We start from the raw sequence: 19,151 nt of genomic DNA, 5'->3' as shown, positions 1-19,151 counted from the left end.
GTTAATAGTTTTGAAGTTCTTGTCATCTGTTTTGTGAAATTTCTTTCAATGTAGTTACAATTTGCAGTTTTCTCTTAAAATTAGATTCAGCACTTTTTCTTACGTCTAAGAGGGAAAGTCTTTTAAAATATAATTTTGAGACCTAGATTAGACTATAAAAAGGGGGAAATGATGGAAACGTTTGACTACTTATAGAATAGTAAGAAATTAGAAGCCATTGACAAACTGGGTTAGGAGACTATTTACAACATATGGCAGAATAAATAGCCTTGCTATTTCATGTTATTAAAAACCACTAGTAAGAGCCGAGGATGCTCCCTTCTCTTTCCAGTTCGTTGAGTGTTTTTATCGTGAAAGGGCATTGCGCTTTTGTCAAATGCAGCTTTTTTCTTCTCTTGAGATGATAATGTGTTTTTTAATAACAGTATAATTGACATATAATTCACATCTTGCAATTCACTCTTTGAAATTGTACAATTCAGTGGGTTTTAATATAGCCACAGAGTATACAACCACCACCAGAATGTAACTTGAGAACATTTTCATTACCCCTAAAAGAAACCTTGTAACCAGTTAGCAGTCACCCTTCATTAAGCCACCTCCCTTCCCACCCCTGCAGCCCTTGGCAACCACTAATACATTTCTGTCTATGACTTTGCCTATTCTGGACATTTTATGCAATTGAAATCATGCAGTACATTGCCTTTGTGCGTATTTCTTTCATTTAGCTTGGTCGTTCCAAGATTTGATCGTGCTATAGCATACAACAATGCTTAATTCCTCCTTGTTAATTCTGGTAGACTAGAGCGCCAAGAGCCTAACTTCTTGTTAGCATAAAGCTCTCACCATTTAATCACTTACCACCAAATCTTCACCTTCTAAGAGGAACTCCTTCAACTGGAACTACTTCATGCTCTGTTTTACAAAAAGTCACTTCTTTGTGGGGGAATTTTGGAGCTCTCTATTCTTAGGACCAGCAGTTAGCTCTGGGGCAGAATCTTTCTTTGACCCAGGGCTTTGGGTGCTGCGCAGTGGTAAGAGCCACTGGCCTTGATTGCCTCTTCACATGGGAAACTTTGAGCTGCGAATGAGCTTAGGCAACGGGATCAGAGTGGGGTGGTTGAATCCCTACTATTCTCCGCCTTCTGGCATGAAGTTTCTATCCTATGAATGGGAACTGGCTCAAAGAAACAAGTCCCAGAAGATTTGGCTGTATTCACCAGGAATTTTGCCCTTCACATCCGTGTTGGAGATGATGAGAATGCTGGCTGCTTGCTTTCTCATGGAAGCCACGTCTCCCTTGATTCAGATCCAGAGCCAGAGAGCACCCCGTCTACTAAGCCACTGTTATCTGGAGTGTTATTTGTACAAAGGCAAGCAAGGGGGTGGGAGGAATGCAGTGAGTTATGGCTCATATGCCATATGTAGCCCATCACTGTTAGACCACTGACTTTTAACAGATGTTCTTGAAGAAAGCTTTCTTCAGTCACTGTATCCCCTTAGGATAATTTCCAGCAGTTTACAATTTTTAAAAACCACTTTCACCGGTTTCAAACAGTTTCACAGGAGTTCTTATGCTGTACTTCCAGGGAGGGGATGTTTCTCATCTGTTTACTGTTTCAGTGAGGTCGCTAGAAGGCTGTTAGCAGGCAGTACTGATGAGCATTTTTAAAATACAGCTTCTGCTACTATTTTTTTTAACCAAAGACATTTTATTTGTAGTTGTGTGCGTCTCCATTCTTTGCTCATATTTCCCCAATGCAAATGAATCTTGCACTGGCGCTCTACTTGTGGAGAGTTATTTTTTTAGTCACTATATTTTCCTTGCTACTCTGATTTTTAGGTTGCTTCTATCATCTACTACTGTGGCCACCACTGACAATTCAAGTACCATGTTTCCTACAATGTCAAATGCTCCTGCCTGTATGGCTTCCCAGGAACTCTCAAGTAAGTTTTACTCATTTTAAAGAAATTGATGTTTTCATTAGCCTGCTTAACTCAGTTTGCCAATAGAAGCTATGGATTTTCTGCATCTTAAAAATAATCACGATGTTTGATTCCATCGATGACGGTTGATATCAGTAGTAGCTTTGCATAAGGTTTATTGTCATAACTTTAGCTGTGAGGTTTTCAAAAATTATTATGATTAATATCTTAGTTGTTTTTCTATTGCTGTGGTAAGACACTATGCCCAAGGCAACTTATAGATAAAAGAATGTCTTGGGGTTTGCTTAGAGTTTCAGAAGGTTAGAATCTATGGCCATCATGATAGGGAAAATGGCAGCAGGCCGGCACGGCACTGGAGCAGAGGCTGGGAGCTTACATCTGATCCACAGCCAAAAGTCGGAAACAAAGCACTTAGGCTGTGAAGTCTGTTTAGTTTTACTCTATAAAAAGGCATTCTAGAAGGGGTAAAACAACCCAAAATCTCTGCTATGTAAATAAAACTTGGAGAAGCTTTTACTAACCAGGTTGACAGATACGCATGTCCAGTCTTAGCTAAGACGTAGAGAAGTAGGCACTTTTCCCTATTGACAAAAACATAGTGGTTTAATTTTTTCCAAAATCACTTTGGTGGGTCACTTTTACAATATACACTAAGATTTAGAATATATCCTTGATTTAGTCTGATGATTTAACCCTATGATTTGGCAAATTAATTTGGGAGAATTAGTTTGCAAATAGTTGTGTTTTTATCCAAAATATGTACAGAAATTTTGTGTATATTGCAAAATTCTGGGGTTTTTCTTTGAAACTTAAATAGAAATTACCAGTGAAGCCATCTGGGTCTGGCATTTTCAATATTTATGGGAAGAGTTTTGAGAATTGATTAAATCCCCTTAATGGTTATAGAGCTGGTTAAGTTATGTTTTATATTTTAATGAATCTCTCCAGGAGTTTTAATTTTCAGCATAAAGGTTAATTTAGATGCCTGCTGTGCACTATATCACTTCATATTGCAACAGAGTTGAGTTGAAATCTATGTTTTTGATTTCAAGTTCTTATTAACAAATGACTCCCCATATTTTATTTTAAAAAATGTCTTGAATGACTGAGGCTTAACTGACATAAGCTTCTCATTTCTTACTAACACTGTAAATTCTTACCAACACTATTTTATTTTCTAGTCACAACCTCAACGACAACCACCACCACTGTTACCACCAACACCACTACTACAATTACAAGTGGATTCAACCTGTATCTGAAAGCACCAGCATCACCTTGGCATAACGACACTGGCTTAATCAGTGTGGCTTCTCTGCCGGTCACCATGACTGTAAAGTAAGCTTGCTTATTTGAAATTTTGTGTTTTGGATTATCACTTCATAGGCATAATTGCATGGGTAGCGTGAAACTAGTATTTTACGAATCAGTTGAGGGAACAGGGCAGGATTTTTTCATATGTAGCTCAGGAAGTTGAAGCGTCAACAGGCTCTGCAATACTGTTATACAGTCATTACTATTACTACTAGTAGCTATAATTTATTGTGCAATTCTGTATATTTAGCAAGATGACAATTCTTTAGGAACATCATACCATTTAATATCCACAGTTATCTTGTGAGATAGACTCTATTTGGGGTGCTGTTTTATAGCAGACTGGAACCCAGAGATTAGGTAGTTCTTTACTGGTCACACACATTGTAATGTGTGCATCATGATAAAGATTCAAGCAAACTCTAGAGCTTATATAAACTTGCATATTAAATGAGGCATCCTGTGTGCCCTTTGTACCATTCCTGCGATGACAGACCCTTGCATTACTATAGTGTCAAACAAAGCTAGAATATTGTCATTGGTGCCGTCATGATACAGAATAGGGGGCTGGAGAGAAGGCTCCGTGGCTAAGAGTACTTGCTGCTATTCCACAGGACTAGAGTTTGGACCGCACATCAGGACTGCCTAGAACTCCAGCTCCAGGGGCTCCAGAGCCCTCTTCTGGTCTCCATGGATACCTGTACACATGTACAGGCACTCACACATAGAGATACACACATAAAAAATAAAAGTAAATATTAAAAATAATAAAGAAAAACATACAAAATAGTTCTGTCTCCACAAGGATTTCTCTTGGTGCCCTTTTATGAGCACATCTCTCCTTCTTTCCTTAACTCGGGACATTAATTAATCTCTTCTTCATTTCCATATTCACAATATTTTAAGAACATAGATGCAGACATGGCCCACATATGTCCTCTAATAATTGGCCTTTCTTTTCATTAAGCGTAATTCCTCCAGTTCCACCCAATGGCTTGATCTCTCTCTCTCTGTCTCTCTCTCTCTCTCTCTCTCCTCTGTCTCTGTCTCTGTCTCTCTCTCTCTCTCTCTCTCTCTCTCTCTCTCTCTCTCTCTCTCTCTCTCTCTCTCTCTCTCTCTCTCTCATTCCTGAGTAGTATTCCATGCTATTTTGTATAATGTAGTTTGTTTAAGCATGGAAGTATTGATTGACATCTAGGTCACTTATAGGTTTGAGACTGTTGATATGAACATTTGTGTATACATGTTTTTGTGAACCTAAGTCTTACTTGAAAATGAAATGAAATTTATTTCCTGTCACTGCTGAAGCATGCATGGGCAGCCCATATATGGCAGTTCTACTGAACTTGTCCATATTGGCTTTCATGGTCTAAGTTGATGAGGACACCTGACCAGGTCTCTTCCTCAGGAGGGTACCAGATTTCATTACAGATGGTTGTGAGCCACCATGTGATTGCTGGGAATTGAACTCAGGACCTTTGGAAGAGCAGGCAGTGCTCTTAACCTCTGAGCTATCTTCCCAGGCACATAGGTGCTTGTCAGTATGATGTTTGTATATTTATTACTTTTAGGTGCCGAATACTTTCCCAGAGTGGCTATGGCATTCTGTGTATCTACTAGTAGTGTAGGAGTTACCTAGACTGTCCATATTTTCTTGCTTGGTTGTGACAATGTGACATATTTTTACTACCCTTCTTAAAGATAGGAAGTGATCTTATTGTGGTATGAATTTTGACATCTAATGGTGTTGCACATCTTTAAATTATGTCCTTAGGTCTTTGAGAACTTGATACAATATGCTTTGATTATATTCGTCCATTCTCTCCTCCAGCTTCCCACAGGCCCATCCAGATCCTACTCATCCAACTCTGGGTTGTCCTTTCTTTTTTTTTTTTTACACCCATCAAGTCTGATTGGCCCTGACCATAAATTATTGAATATGTGAACTTCCTCTTCAGCTACCCTCTCGAAGAAAACTTACTGTCCCTCTCCTAGCAGCCAGACTGAGGGTGGGACTTCATGCCCACCTCCTCTCTCCATGTTGGCATTTGGACTGGCTTGGGCTTGCACGGGTCTCATGCATGCTGTCCCAACCTCCACAAGCTCATGTGTACAGCTGCCCTGCTGGGTCCTTATTGTCATCTACGACCTCTGGCTCGTATACTCTTGATCCTCGTTAGCTATGGTACAATGATAGATATGTTTGTATATTTTAGTATTTTATGTACTTTTTGTATGTATGCATGCTGATTTTGTTTTTGCTTTTAAGTTTTGATATCAGAATAACATTTAACGAATCACTTCCAACCTTACAGCTTATAAAATGCTCCAGGAGTCATTCTTATTCCTATTTTCTAAAAGAAATTCTAGAGTTGATACTAATTCTTTAACTACTTTTTAATGAAAACTTCTGCACCCAGATAAATGTCTTGTAGAATCCTCTAAATTAAAAATAAACGTATTTAATAGATCCAGTATCAGTCTGACTGTCTGATTCATCTTTAATAAGCTTCAGCAGTGTGTGGTTTTAAAGGAACAGGTCCATTCTTTTTCTGCATTGTCAAATTCATGAGCATAAAGTTGTTTGTGGCCCTCCCTTATTGTCTTTCCATATTGGAGCTATATTCTTGTTTCGTTTCTGATGTTGGTGGTCTGTGTCTTTCTAGTGTGAATTTTATTGATATTTCTCTAAAGAACCAGCTTTTGTTTCATTGATTATTCTGTAAAACTTCCCTGTTTTCAGTTTCATTGTTATCCACTGTTGGTTCTTTTCTCCTGGTGATACTGTGTTTATTTTCTTCTCGCTAGTTTCTTAGCAGATGATCTTTGACTATTGATTTGAGGCATTTTCTTCTCATGCCAGCCTTTAGTGCCCTGCATTTCCTGCGGCCCACATCTTTCATTATGCTCTGATTGCATTTTGAGCCATGGATTATTCGGAAACATGCTGTTTACTTTCCAAGCGTTCTGAGATTTTTCTTCTTTTCTTTTGGTATTCATGATAGCCAGTGAATGTACCATATGATTTCAGCTATTTTATATCCAGGGTTGTTTGTTTTTTTTTTGTGCAGGAGAAGATGGTCCATCTTGCAGAATGTTCCATGAAAACCCAAACATTCTGTTTTCTTGTATTGCATGTAGTGTTCTGTGTATGTCTGTTAGAATCTGTTATGGTATTTTCAGATTTTGGAGTTTTACCATATTTTATTCTTGTAGTTTCTTCAATTGTGAAGACTAGATTTTTGGAGTTCTCAATCAAATAATTTTGGATTTGTCTTATTTTCTTTCTTTAGCTTTATTAGTTTTTCTTTTGAGAATATTCTAGTGCCTTTTATAGTTATTTTTATTAACTTTGTTTACCACACAAAGAAATGGGCATCACTATAACATTTCCATATATATATACATATATATGTATATATATATATCATAATTTGCTTTTATTTACGCCCCTGCTGCTGTCCCCTATTTCCCATACCCACTTCTTGTTATTAATCCCTTCCTTCCCCCCAAATAGTTCCCTCTTCTCTTTTCATGATTATTTAGTTTGAAAGTGTACGACTTTTTCCTAACCTCAGCTTCAGGTATGAAGTTCACTATCATTCAATTGCTCTTCTCTTTTAAGTACATTTTTTCCTATGTCTATTTTTCGCTTCCACAGTTTTAAAACTTATCTCTACCTTTCAGAAGTCCAATTGCTCTGTGTCTCACCATGGATTTTTGTAGGGCTATTTCCATACCATAGTGGTTATCACAGTTGCCTCACCCTGTGGCTTTTCGTGAGTTATTCTACTTCTGCTTGTTTAACTTCTTGAATCTTTACATTTATATCTTTTGCCAAATTCTCAAAGTTTGAAACCTTTTCTTTCCAATAATTTTTATCAGGCCCATTCTCTTTTTCTGGAAATTCTCTTGCATACATTTTTTTTTTTTTTTTTTTTTTGGTTTTTCGAGACAGGGTTTCTCTGTGGCTTTGGAGCCTGTCCTGGAACTAGCTCTTGTAGACCAGGCTGGTCTCGAACTCACAGAGATCCACCTGCCTCTGCCTCCCGAGTGCTGGGATTAAAGGTCTTGCATACATTTTTATCTCAGTTATTATTGTCCTCTTATGTCCTTGAGACATTTTTCGTTTGTCTCTGTTTTCTTTTTGCTGGTCTGTAAATTTTAATTATCTACCATTAAGTTCACTGATTGTTTTTTGTAAGCGCCACTCTCGTGTGAAACCCTTCAAGTAGGCTTATTCTAGTTATTATATTTTTCAGTTGTATATTTTCCACTTTCTCTATAATCCACATTTCTTTTCTGATTTTATTTATTTCAAGAGGATTAAAAATTGCCCTCTTCAGACATTTTTAGTGACTGTTTTAAAATTCCTTTCAGACAGTTCCCAGCGTCTGATACCTTTTAATGTTGTCATCTGTGATGCCAGCTTTTTCTCTTTCGAGTGATTTTCCCGGTGCCTGATACGGATCACTTTTATTGTGTCATGGCCATTTGTCTATTATGTTAGGAGTTTGGGGTCCTATTTATATCTGCTGTCTTTTCACTAGATAGTCCCTTTGTAGAGACCTAGTGCGAAGGGTGGGTGTGCTTTTCATATTTTGCTTCCCACTGGACCTTGCCCCTGGCACCCCAGCAAAAACGGAGCACTGAGTCATACTGCCTCACTGCACCTGGATGGCATGGAAGTTCAATGTTCTTAGTTCTGCTGGCTCATTTCCTGTGCAAGTGGGACACTGTACCCCACCACTTCCCTTCCTCTTGTAGGAATGCGAGCCCAGCTTGCAGGTGGGCCCTGAAGCCCCAGATGAAGAGGCGGGTGATGAACTATCTCAGTGCTTTAGCTGATCCAGGGGTAGGCAAAATTTCAGCTGCTTGGACCTTGCTGACAGAGAGGACACAGGATGCCAACTACTCTACCTCATCCTACCTTTTATGGTAGAATTGATGCTACATGGATGTTCTATTGACATGGAAGCTTGGCCCTCTGCTGGGCCTCGCTGACACAAGGCTTATGGAAGAAAGGACATAGTCTTTTGATTGGCCTCCTTCATTTTTTGTTTTGCCCATTCAGGTGGAGGTTAAACTCCCCACCAAGTCTCGTTGACTCCCAGAATGGAGGAATGGGAGTCCAAACTTGTCTTACAGCATTCATTCAGGCTTTAGAGGTTAGATTCTCTACTGGGTTTGTGTGATATCAGAGCAAAAGCTGAAGTCTAAAGATTAATCCTGCCTTACTCAATCTCATTAAGTCTTGTTGCTCTTGAGTAAGGATTTGGCTTCATTCAGCCTGCCGTACACGTCACCATTAGTAGGAGCCCAGTAGGAAATTAGAATGCTGCCTGCTATGCCAGGAGTATTACCTGCTACCTCCCATTGAGCTGCGCTGATACCACTTCTGCTAGAGTCAGTGTGCGCTAGCTGCCCTGGTCACAGAATCCAAGATCAAGGGATGCTCAGCTTTTTATTTACAATTTTCAGGGGAGTTGGAGTTCCTCTCTGGTCCTTGTGGGCAAGGGATGCTGATATTTTGTGAATAGTGCTCAGAAGCACGCTTGGACTAACATGGTTTCGGGAGTACACATCATGCTGTTCTGATATAACAGAAAGTATGGAAGCAGACTGTGATTTAGTAGACATCTTAAGAAGTATTTGCTCTATTCCCTTAGGATAATATTCAGAGCATTAAATGGGACTTTTTTTGCTTTTTCGAGACAGAGTTTCTCTGTAACTTTGAATCTTGTTCTGGATCTCACTCTCTAGATCAGGCTGGCCTCGAACTCACAGAGATCCACCTGCCTCTGCCTCCTGAGAGCCAGGATTAAAGGTGTGCACCACCACCACCCAGCTCTTATTTGGCTGTTTTAAAATCACCTTTACCTGGTATTCTTTTGTGGGAAAGCAAGATGTGAAAGTCTCCCTCACAGTCCTTTCCCCCTAGTCTTCCTGTACTATTTGTTTTAAAATATGATTTCACTTTAAAAGATATGATCATGGTGTATCTTTTTATATTTTAGCTCAATTGCAACTCCTGTGATGACCTATGGTCACCTGGAAAGTATGATGGACAAGTGGAACCGCGAACTGCAGGAGCAAGAAAAGCACCTTTTTCAGCAGGCCAACCACCTCAATGTTTGGAACCAGGCCTTGCTTGAGAGTGTTGATGAGGTAGGGAGATATTCTCATTAACCTTCCTGTATTGTACAAGTATTCCCAGAAAAGCACAAGAGAATAGACTTTGGTTTTGTGATTAGTTTTCTGTTGCACTATTGATGAGTAACTTGGGAACATTTTCCTAAGCTAATATGCTCCTTGAATTAGGAAGTGTTTGCTATTTGACGTGTGTTTGAGAAAATGTGTATTGCTCTAAAATTATTGAGACAGTTTGAATATTGACACGGTTTTGTTCCCATTTCCCTTTAAAGATTACTCTTTTGCATCGTGAAGTGGAAAGAGTGAAGCTGGATCAGAGCAGGTAGAACCTTCGACTTCTTTGCTTGAAAGATTCAAGATTTTTTTGTTCTGTTGTTTTCCCCCTGCTGTTTATTGACATTTAATTTGTTACCCAAAATTGCTTTCAGCAGCCCTTCTGTTGACTTGTTTTGTTCAGGTTGGAACGGGAATTGGATTTTATCCTGTCCCAGCAGAAGGAGCTGGAACAACTGTTGACCCCCTTAGAGGAGTTTGTGAAGGGGCAGAACGGGCCTTTTAATCTGCTCTGTGTGGATAAAGAGTATGAGAGAATGTAAGTAACTGAATGGAGACTGAAGAATTGGTGAGAAAGAGGGAGAAACGGAACCGTAAAGCAGGGAATAGAAATCCGTAGAAAAGGGCAAGGTTCTTCTAGTTGGTATTATTTACCAGGTTGTTTGACTGCTCCGTGTTTATCTTTGGCAGAGGCTTAGAAATGAAGGAGTCATTCCAGCAGCTTTGTTTTAGAGCATTTTGTTCGCTCTTATTTATCTCAAGCTCATGTTTGTCTACTGGGAAGCTTTTATATTTGTCAAGTGTGTTCTTAAATTAGAAATACAAAGCTTATGTATGATGTCATAGTATTGTGGAATATTCCTGGTCTCCTAATTTTGACATATACAAACCTAATATCTATACAGTTGTTTTTGTCATACATTATTTGATATTTTGAAGACAGACTGTTCATTTGAGGATGAACTATGGTTCTCAAAATTGGAATGATTTTGTCAGCGTTTCAGGCTAGGTATGCTTTATTTGTGTACTGTTCAGGCTTTACCTTGTGTCTGTTCACTGTCAGTGTTCCCATGGTAACTCTCTCCAGAACCGAGATTTGATAATCAGGCCACTTTATAAAGCATTAAGAGACGTTGTGGGAACATGCTACATAATCTAAATTGAGACTAACTTGGACTCATTTTTGTCAGTGGCTTGTTAGTGAATTGAGATGGAGCTTTTATGTTTTGGGTTTTGTTTTCTTCATTTTTTAAGACAGGTTCTTACCGGCTTTGCCCAGGCTTCTGTCAGACTCCTGAGTTAAAGTGTTTCTGTCACCTTAGCATTCTGAGTAGAAGGAATTGCAGGCACACATCACACTGCCCAGCTGAGCTTTTGCAAATCCTTTGCCACTAAACTTATTTTTTTAAGGCTTGAAAGTTAACATTTTGTAGGATTTTAAATGTGAGTTAGTACAGCTAATCTGCACTGACCTCCATTTTATTTCTACTTTTATATTTCTGCCTTTGTTTTCCTCCTCTTTCCCTTTTTATCTTTCTCTTCTTTCTTTGCTCTATTCTTTGGCATTGCATATATATATATATATATATATATATATATATATATATATATATGTATATATTTCACAGACTATTTCACAGATATATTTCACAGATAATAAAACCACACAAATATGTATATATACAGAGAGGGGGGTTGTTTGAGACAGGGTCTTACTATGTATCATTGACTGGCTCAGAACTCCCTAATATAGAAGAAGCTGGCCTGGGACTCCCTGTTTTGACCAATCGTTCCTTGAACTCATAGAGATCCTCCTGCCTCTGCCTCTTGAGTGCTGGGATTATAGGTGTGCAACACCATATCTGACATATTCTATATATTTATCACTTTTTTGGAAAAAGTCTTGTCTAGCACAAACCCTATAATGGCTAAGGCTGGCCTGAAATGTTTGATCCTCTTATCTCTACTTTGCAAGTGCTGTCATTACAGGAATGTGCCACCATGCTCAATTTCTTCTATCTTTTTTGTTTTGTTTGTAAAATACTTAACATTTTTAGATTATACTAACTGTGGATTGGAAGGCTTAAAAACATTAATTCCTTTCCAATTTCTCTTTTGTAGCCAGATTTATATTGCAATAAAACTTTCGCCAGAATTTTCAGCAGTTTAGGCAACCAATTACATATAGGTGATTTGGCACAGAAAGCAATAGATGGTTACCAAGACATCTGATTGAGCCTTTTAATTTTATAGATAGTGAGTTTGAAAAAATCTTCTGGCCACTTTTAATTCTTGTAAACATATCAATATACTGGACTACGTCAATCAATCAATCTTTCTCCATCCCTCCCCCCTCCCCACTCTGTCTCACAAACATTTTTGAGTGGAAATTAGATCACTAATCAGTTTGTAGTAAATTCAGATTTATCTACTTTTTATTGTTGTAAAGCTCGTTTCTCATATTATTCTTTGTTTCTTGCTATAGTATATTATATAAAGTTTTACTATGAAATTTTGTGTAGTCTCTATAATTGAAGCAATCTCAACATTTATTGAATATTGCTAAACATTAGCCTTCTATCTAGGTAAATGTCCTATGCATACATTTTGTTTTCCCCAAAGGGTTTCTTTGCTGCAGCATTCATCAGAGACGAAAGCCTTTGCCTTTGTAGTCTTAGGTTGTGATAGCAATACGTTTGCAAACATTGAATCCATGAGACAATGTCCTCAGTCATAATTGAGAACCAATGTGATTATAGGGGAATTGAAACAAATCTAGTTGGCAATTACGTCTCTATATGTCAGTTACGGTAGAGGTGAGAAAATGTTTCTTGTTAATCTCTTTCTTTCAATTGCCTGTGTAGCTACAGATTAGCAGAAAATATAGATGCTGAGCTCAAAAGAATGTCTCAAGATCTCAAGGACATTATTGTTCACCTGAATTCCCTTGGAAGTCCTGATGACACTGCCGAAACAGTATGTTCCCTGTTCTTTTTAGAAAGCCAAGATTTCACATGAAATTGGCCCTCAATCCGTTTTGTTTTTGTTTTTTTTAATTTGTCACATTCTCCTGTCCTTCAGAGTACTTCATATCTGCCCTCTAGAGATATGATGCTCTTAGGCATGATTAGTGGGACAGTAAATATTTAGTAAATATTTACAGATGTAAATTTTTGTGGTCATTCCCAGGAGGGTAATAGAAATGACTCTTCCAATGTGTTCAGGACTTAATCTCTACATAATTAAACGTATCCTGGTACTTTTTTATTCACTTACTCGCTAGTTAATTTTTCATAACATCTAATTTATTTACTCATATAAGCAGATATGCCTAGGTCTATTAGACATATTTATATCTTTAGAATGTAGTGACGTAACTTTTAAGACATAACATTTTCTCAGAATTTTTTTTTAAATATTGTCATTATGTTTCTCACTGCCTCGCAGAATACTACTTAGTTCATAAAGCAAATACATTATATTATAGGAATGTAGGGCTTAGGATCCTGTTAGAATCGAGATTCTGTGAATTAATTTGTCAGTAAGAAAGAAACAGGGTTTTTTACATTTTTCCTATACTCTAATTATAAAGAGCTTATTTCCTCTACCTTGTCCTTTTGTCTGGGCAGCACAGATGAAGTCCTCTTTTCCCCACTCCCAATAAATGGCACTAGTGCTGAGAGGAATCTCCCATTGTAGGAGCTTCTATTGTGCCGTCTATCATTAATTATAAGTAGCAGTGAGGCTGGGCTCTTGGTAGATGAGAATGAATAACTTATACATAAGTGGTGATTATTCTCTAGCAATTTCTTTGTCCAATTAGACGCAGACTGTCCTTTCTATACACACATATTATTACTGAATTTTTTTTAATCACATAAAAACAGCCAATTACAGTTGAGAAACTATTAGAATTTTGTTTGTCACCTAATCTCTTGGGGTCTTGGCTCCTTCTTTTGAAAAATATCAAGGGTAGAATAAATGATTTATAAGTTCCTTTCAGCCATAAAACAATACTATTCTCTACTTAGCATCAATCTAAAATGGAACAATGACACATATAAATTAGTCTGAAATTACCAATACTACCATCTGCCCTGTGTTCACAAAGATGATCATGAGTCAACAAAGTACATTTCTGTTACATTCGAAATGCAATTTCAAGATTCAGAATTGTTTTGTTGTTTAGATTTCTGATGCATAGGTAAACACAAACAGATTTAGACATGGCGCAGAACTGGATTTAGCAGAGTTAGTAAGACCCTATCTTTATCATTTCCCCAATTTGCCCATAATTATTTTAACTAGTGAATAGCAAGTAGTCTTATGTTTTCATTTTTTCATTGTAGGGATAATTGAGATATTTAAGATGACTGAGTTAAAGGCAATTACTGTGTGATAGCAGGACAAAGGAAGCAAGAGATTATCCCTCTTTTCAGATAGCATAAACCATGGGACAGAAAGTAGGAAAAAACACACCTGCTAAATGATAATGCCCCTGTGGATAATGTAAATATCATCTCAAAGCCCTGCTACAATGGATTATATATCATGCCACAAAAGTAAAAGCTGTGTGTTCCAGCATTCATAGCTCTGGGATTCAATGACTTCTATTACTTTTGTATATGTGTGTCAGGGTAAATGGGAGAGACCACATGATACTTAAATTTTTAATTAAACATTATGTTCTGTTACCCAGCTATAGTTTTAATAAGGTTCATAAAGAAAATTAAAGCATCAATATTACCAATCCCTTCTTACTATATTGATGTACTTCTACAATTTTTTACAATGCTGGAAAAATGTTGTTTAAATAAAATCATAAATATACATATAGTGATTTTTACTTCCTGTTTTCATGGTTCTCTCTTGAAATTTTAGTCACTCTTTGACAATGTGAATTTTAATGTTGCCAAGATATTTCACCAGAGGTGAATTTTATAATATTTTTAACATCTTTATTAGTTGAGATATTGATTTCAAATTTTGGGCAATCTAATATAGCCTTGTAATGACCAGTTATATTTAGATTTGAGTAGGCTCATATAGAGTAGAATATACTGAGTAACAAGGTATAAATATTTTAAAACTATTGACACATGCTATAAAAATTTACATTTGGAAATTTGGGCCAATTTATATTACCGTCGAGTGTATATTAATGTATTGATTTTTCCTACTTGCAAATTGAGTGTTCTGGATCTGAAATATTGAAATCTTAAATACTCCCAAATCTAAAACTCTTTCAGTGATGAAATGATGTATAAGCGGGAAAGTCCACACCCATGGAAGGGGTCACAGTTAAAAACACTGACATAGCTGGGCTAGGGATACAGTTCAGTGGTTAGAGTCTTGTATAACATATGAGAAACAAATGAACAAGAAAATAAACAAACCAACACACGCACACAACTGCAATTATAATGCAAATATTATATACCATCACCTTCAGGCTATATGTACGAGCTAGGCATGACATATAAATTCCATGTTTAGGCTTGTTTCCATCTCCAGGATATTTCATTATATATAATGTAATCTTCCAAAAAATTGAAAATCCTGAAATAATTCTTTTCCAAGCATTTCGGGTGGGGAGCAATCAACCTGTACTCGACTGTTGAGTGCTACTATTTTTAAAACAACGGATTTGAGGAGCACTACACGTTGGTAGACTCCTGTAGGCCCAGCACTCAGGACGCAGAGCAAAGGGCCTTGGCTACATGGTTAAGTTCCACGCAGGTCTGTAGTGTTTAACAAGCCTCTGCTTCAAAAAACAAAACAAAACACGCAATTGCTGATTTGATTGACAAATTTGATATTCTTAATTGTATGGGGATTGATTCGTTTGCTTTCTTTTGAAATATCTTTTAATGTCCTTTATTTTTATGTTGTGCTCATCAGGTTTTTTTTTTATTAGTTTGTAGGAATCCAATCCCTGATAATTACAAAATGAATAGATTGAACTAATGCATAAAAGTAATTAGTGTTATAAGTATGAAGTGGCACCATTAATGTGTAGTTCATTGTCAGTGCTCCATTTACTAGAAGAAAATTAAATGTTGCTTCTTAATTTCAATTTCCTGTGTTTCTTTCTTTTTGTTTACTCCATTAGAATAATCATGATCTAAAAATCTTGGGTGTATTTTCAGCTTCAACAGATTTACAGAATTCTGAATGCTCACATGCAGTCTCTGCAGTGGATCAGCCAGAATTCAGGTGGGTGTCTGCTTTCTATATCGTGTTGTAGGTATGGAAATATTGGACAACACGCATTGTGTTCTCCATGACCACACTGACATAACAGCTCTGCTGAAGGGAAGCCCATATGAGCTCTGAAGCACTAAGAAGAAATTAATAAAAACAGGGAATGGATAGAGGCAGTGTATTGACAGTATGAACAGAAGCAGAGCTTTTAAATTTGTTTTCTGTATACAGCTTTGATCGCAGTCAAACAAATGTTTCCTATACTCAGAATTGAACCCCAAAATGGGAAGAAAGACAAATACTGAAGATACTCAAAATCAGTGCAGTTTATAGCATCCTAACTCGGCGCGGATAACCATTGAACACAACATTCCTTTTTGAGTGTGTTGTGTGGGTGGGTGTGCATATGTATGCCTTGTGTGTTTGAGGCTTGTGTGTGCATGCTTGTGGAGACTGGGCAAGTAAGCATGGAGTATCTCCCTCTATGCCTCTCTGTCTTATTTTCTGATAGCGTTTCTGAGCCTTGGGTTCATGGATTAGCAGCAAGCACCTAACCAACTGAGCCACCTCCAGCGGCCCAGAGCATAGTGTTCTTAGTAATGCGTTCTTATTAGGTGAAAAGAAATGCAGAACTGAGTAAACTTTCTTAATAGTTTTATCGTCAGTGTCAGAATTATATATAGAACAAATATCACTACCATTTTATAGCTATAGAAAAATAAATAAAATGTATGCATATATTAATGTTAATAGAAATTAGTTTTTTTCAGGTACACAGTTATATTTCAGCCTGACATATTTCTATGATAAATACCACTTACTGTACACAATTTCTTTGTGTCGGGAGCACCAAGTAACCTTTTTCAAGATATTATAGATCTGGGACTAGTCTCTCCTCTCTTTTGTTTTCTTTTTATTTATTCTTCGCTCATATATTACATCCCAACTGCAGTTTTCCCTCCCTCCTCTCCTCCCAGTCCCTCCTTCATACCACTCTCCCCCAGATCCTCTCTTCCTCCTTTCCCTTCAGAAAAGGGCAGCCCATATATTAGGATTTTTACTGAGAAATGAGATGTAAGTTATTTTTCTTATATATTTGTATTATAAATTTAAAAGTCAAATATCATTAATAAATTTGGATTTCTTTGTTCTATACATGGAAAGGGCTTATAAGCACTGACAGTTAGATACCCAAGTTACAGGTGTAGGAAAGGGTGTGTGGATATGGGGTGAGTTAGGGGTGAGAGTGTGAATATAATCAAAGCATATTATACAAAATTCTGAATGAACTAATAAAAACATTTTATATGCTTTGCCTAAATGTAGGGATACAAGGAAATTTCAGGAAGAAATAATATGAAACTCAGTCAAGCAAGCAATCACAAGTTTTCAAGACATAACCATAAAATAATATAAATTTTTTTCTTACTTGGCTTTCTGGATTTTTCATTCTCTGAACTACTAGACATTAGCTGCAATGAACTTCTTCAGTGTCTTTCTCTTAGATATATACCTATATTATCATTCACTGTTAGCTGCTTCTTCCCTGAGTTAGAGGAATAAATGCCCTGTCCCTCTTTAAACTGTGTTTAGAATCACTGCAGGGAAGTTAAGTTCTATATTGTTTGCACATGCATTTGTTAAAATGAGATGCATGCTGTGGCGACGTGAATGAGAATGACCCCCATGAGTTCATAGATTTGAATTCGTAGGCCCCAGTTGGTGGGACTGTTGGGGAAGGATTAGAGGGTATGGCCTTTTTGGAGGAAGTGTGTCACTGGGGATGGGATTTGGGGTTTCAAACACCTAGGTCATTCTCAGATAGTGTTCTCTCTCTGTCTCTCTCTCTCTCTGTCTCTGTCTCTTTCTTTCTCCCTCCCTCCCTCCCTCCCTCCCTCCCTCCCTCCCTCCCTCCCTCATGATTATGGATTGAGATGTACATTCTCAGCTACTGCCATGTCTGCTTGCCTGCTGCCATGTCTATCATGATGGGTTTAGACTCTAACCCTCTGCAACCACGAGTCCCAAATGAAACATTTTCTTTTGTTCATTGCCTTGGTCATAGTGTTTTGTCATGACAGTAGAAAAATTTCACACACACACATACACTACCACCACCACTACCATCACACACATATTCAGGTCAAGTTATTACCTCTTTTAATGTGCATTTAGTCTCTGTGAAGATTAAAAGAAGCAGTGTATAGCTTTCTTTGAATTGTGCTTTGCCCATAGTTGATAATCAGTGAATGACAGGAGGCAGAAATAGTTACTGGTTGTCAAATGTGTGCTGTATGTGTATGGGAGGGGAAGATAGGAAGGTCATGGGCTTCAAAGGTAGCTGTTAAATTGGATCTAGAGATGCTAGTTCCAGGTAGGCTGTCATTGAATACCACTTGTATAGAGACTTTGATAGATTAACTAAGAAGTGGTAAAATGTTAATAATCATGCAATGCCAAGGAATGAGATTATGCGAAGTTTTCCTGTGTGTTGCTTATTTTTCTACAGTGAACAGTACTTTTGGGGTGGAGTTAAAGGAGGTGTCACAAGGTAATTTGGGTTATAAAGAAAAATTGCAGTGATTTTTTTTCTTGGTGGGGATCCTCTTTGTCATAAATGAAATCACAAGGCTCCCAGCCAGTGTTGCTTTTATAAAACTGAAGTTGCTAGTGTTGCCAGGGATTTACTTTATATAAGTGAAGAAATTGTGGCCCAGAAACGTTTAATGACTTCTTTAGAACCTGCGGCTGAGACCAATCATAGAAGAACTGGGACCAAGATTTAGATTTCCTTATGTACAAAACAAGATTGTTAATCCTGGTGTGCTTTTCAAACATTGTGGTTACGGTTAGATACAAAAACAAATCTTAATCATGTACAAAACAGTAGAGGACACGGCTGTCAAAATACGATAATATTTTGGACGGGCTGTAAATTTTAGGTGTCTGGGTAAAGCTCTCAGTCAGAATCGGGAGCCAGAAAGCGATGATTAATGGGAATTCCTTATTTGCTAAAGATTCATTTGAGCTAAAGAAGCAATGAAATGTAGACATTCACTTGAGATGGGGGCTCTGCTGAAAAATGGGGGAAGCCTGCTAATTCCTGATAGTGCAAGCTTCTTTTGCCATTCCCATCCAACAAGCCTTTCCTTTTCATATCAGGAAATGGGGTAATCAAGAAATGGAGCATGGCGGACTTTAATTATGCTATCCAGGAGAGGAGTTTTCTTTTTGTTTTATTTTTGCTTTTTAATAGTTAATTGAATCGTGTCTGCTGAAATGGTCTGTGGACTGAAAGTTTTAAGATTAAATGAGTCCATTTGTTCACATTCAGAGAGCAGTTATAGAAAAATGAATGAGTGTGTTATTCTGGCAATACAAATATTATATTTTACTAAAGAGAAATCATTAACTCATATAAAATCAAATCTTTATTTTAAAAGGTTTCTGGGAAATGTTTTTGTGACTTAATATCTGCA

At 37.4% G+C, this 19,151-nt stretch overlaps 1 protein-coding gene across 1 annotated transcript in view; it reads left to right on the top strand.

Moving 5' to 3' along the window:
* The window catches only part of Nup62cl (nucleoporin 62 C-terminal like), a 60,935-nt gene that overhangs the window by 23,802 nt on the left and 17,982 nt on the right, over positions 1-19,151 (top strand). The window contains exons 2-8 of the mRNA XM_075957398.1: positions 1,844-1,947; positions 3,129-3,285; positions 9,279-9,429; positions 9,687-9,736; positions 9,872-10,006; positions 12,333-12,444; positions 15,618-15,684. Of these exons, the coding sequence (XP_075813513.1) occupies positions 1,893-1,947; positions 3,129-3,285; positions 9,279-9,429; positions 9,687-9,736; positions 9,872-10,006; positions 12,333-12,444; positions 15,618-15,684 (727 nt within the window). The 5' untranslated portion in view covers positions 1,844-1,892. The remainder of the gene's footprint in view (positions 1-1,843; positions 1,948-3,128; positions 3,286-9,278; positions 9,430-9,686; positions 9,737-9,871; positions 10,007-12,332; positions 12,445-15,617; positions 15,685-19,151) is intronic.

Source organism: Microtus pennsylvanicus, chromosome X (assembly GCF_037038515.1).
Source record: "Microtus pennsylvanicus isolate mMicPen1 chromosome X, mMicPen1.hap1, whole genome shotgun sequence".
In the NCBI taxonomy this organism is placed as follows: domain Eukaryota; kingdom Metazoa; phylum Chordata; class Mammalia; order Rodentia; family Cricetidae; genus Microtus; species Microtus pennsylvanicus.
This window is presented reverse-complemented; position numbering and strand designations above follow the sequence as displayed.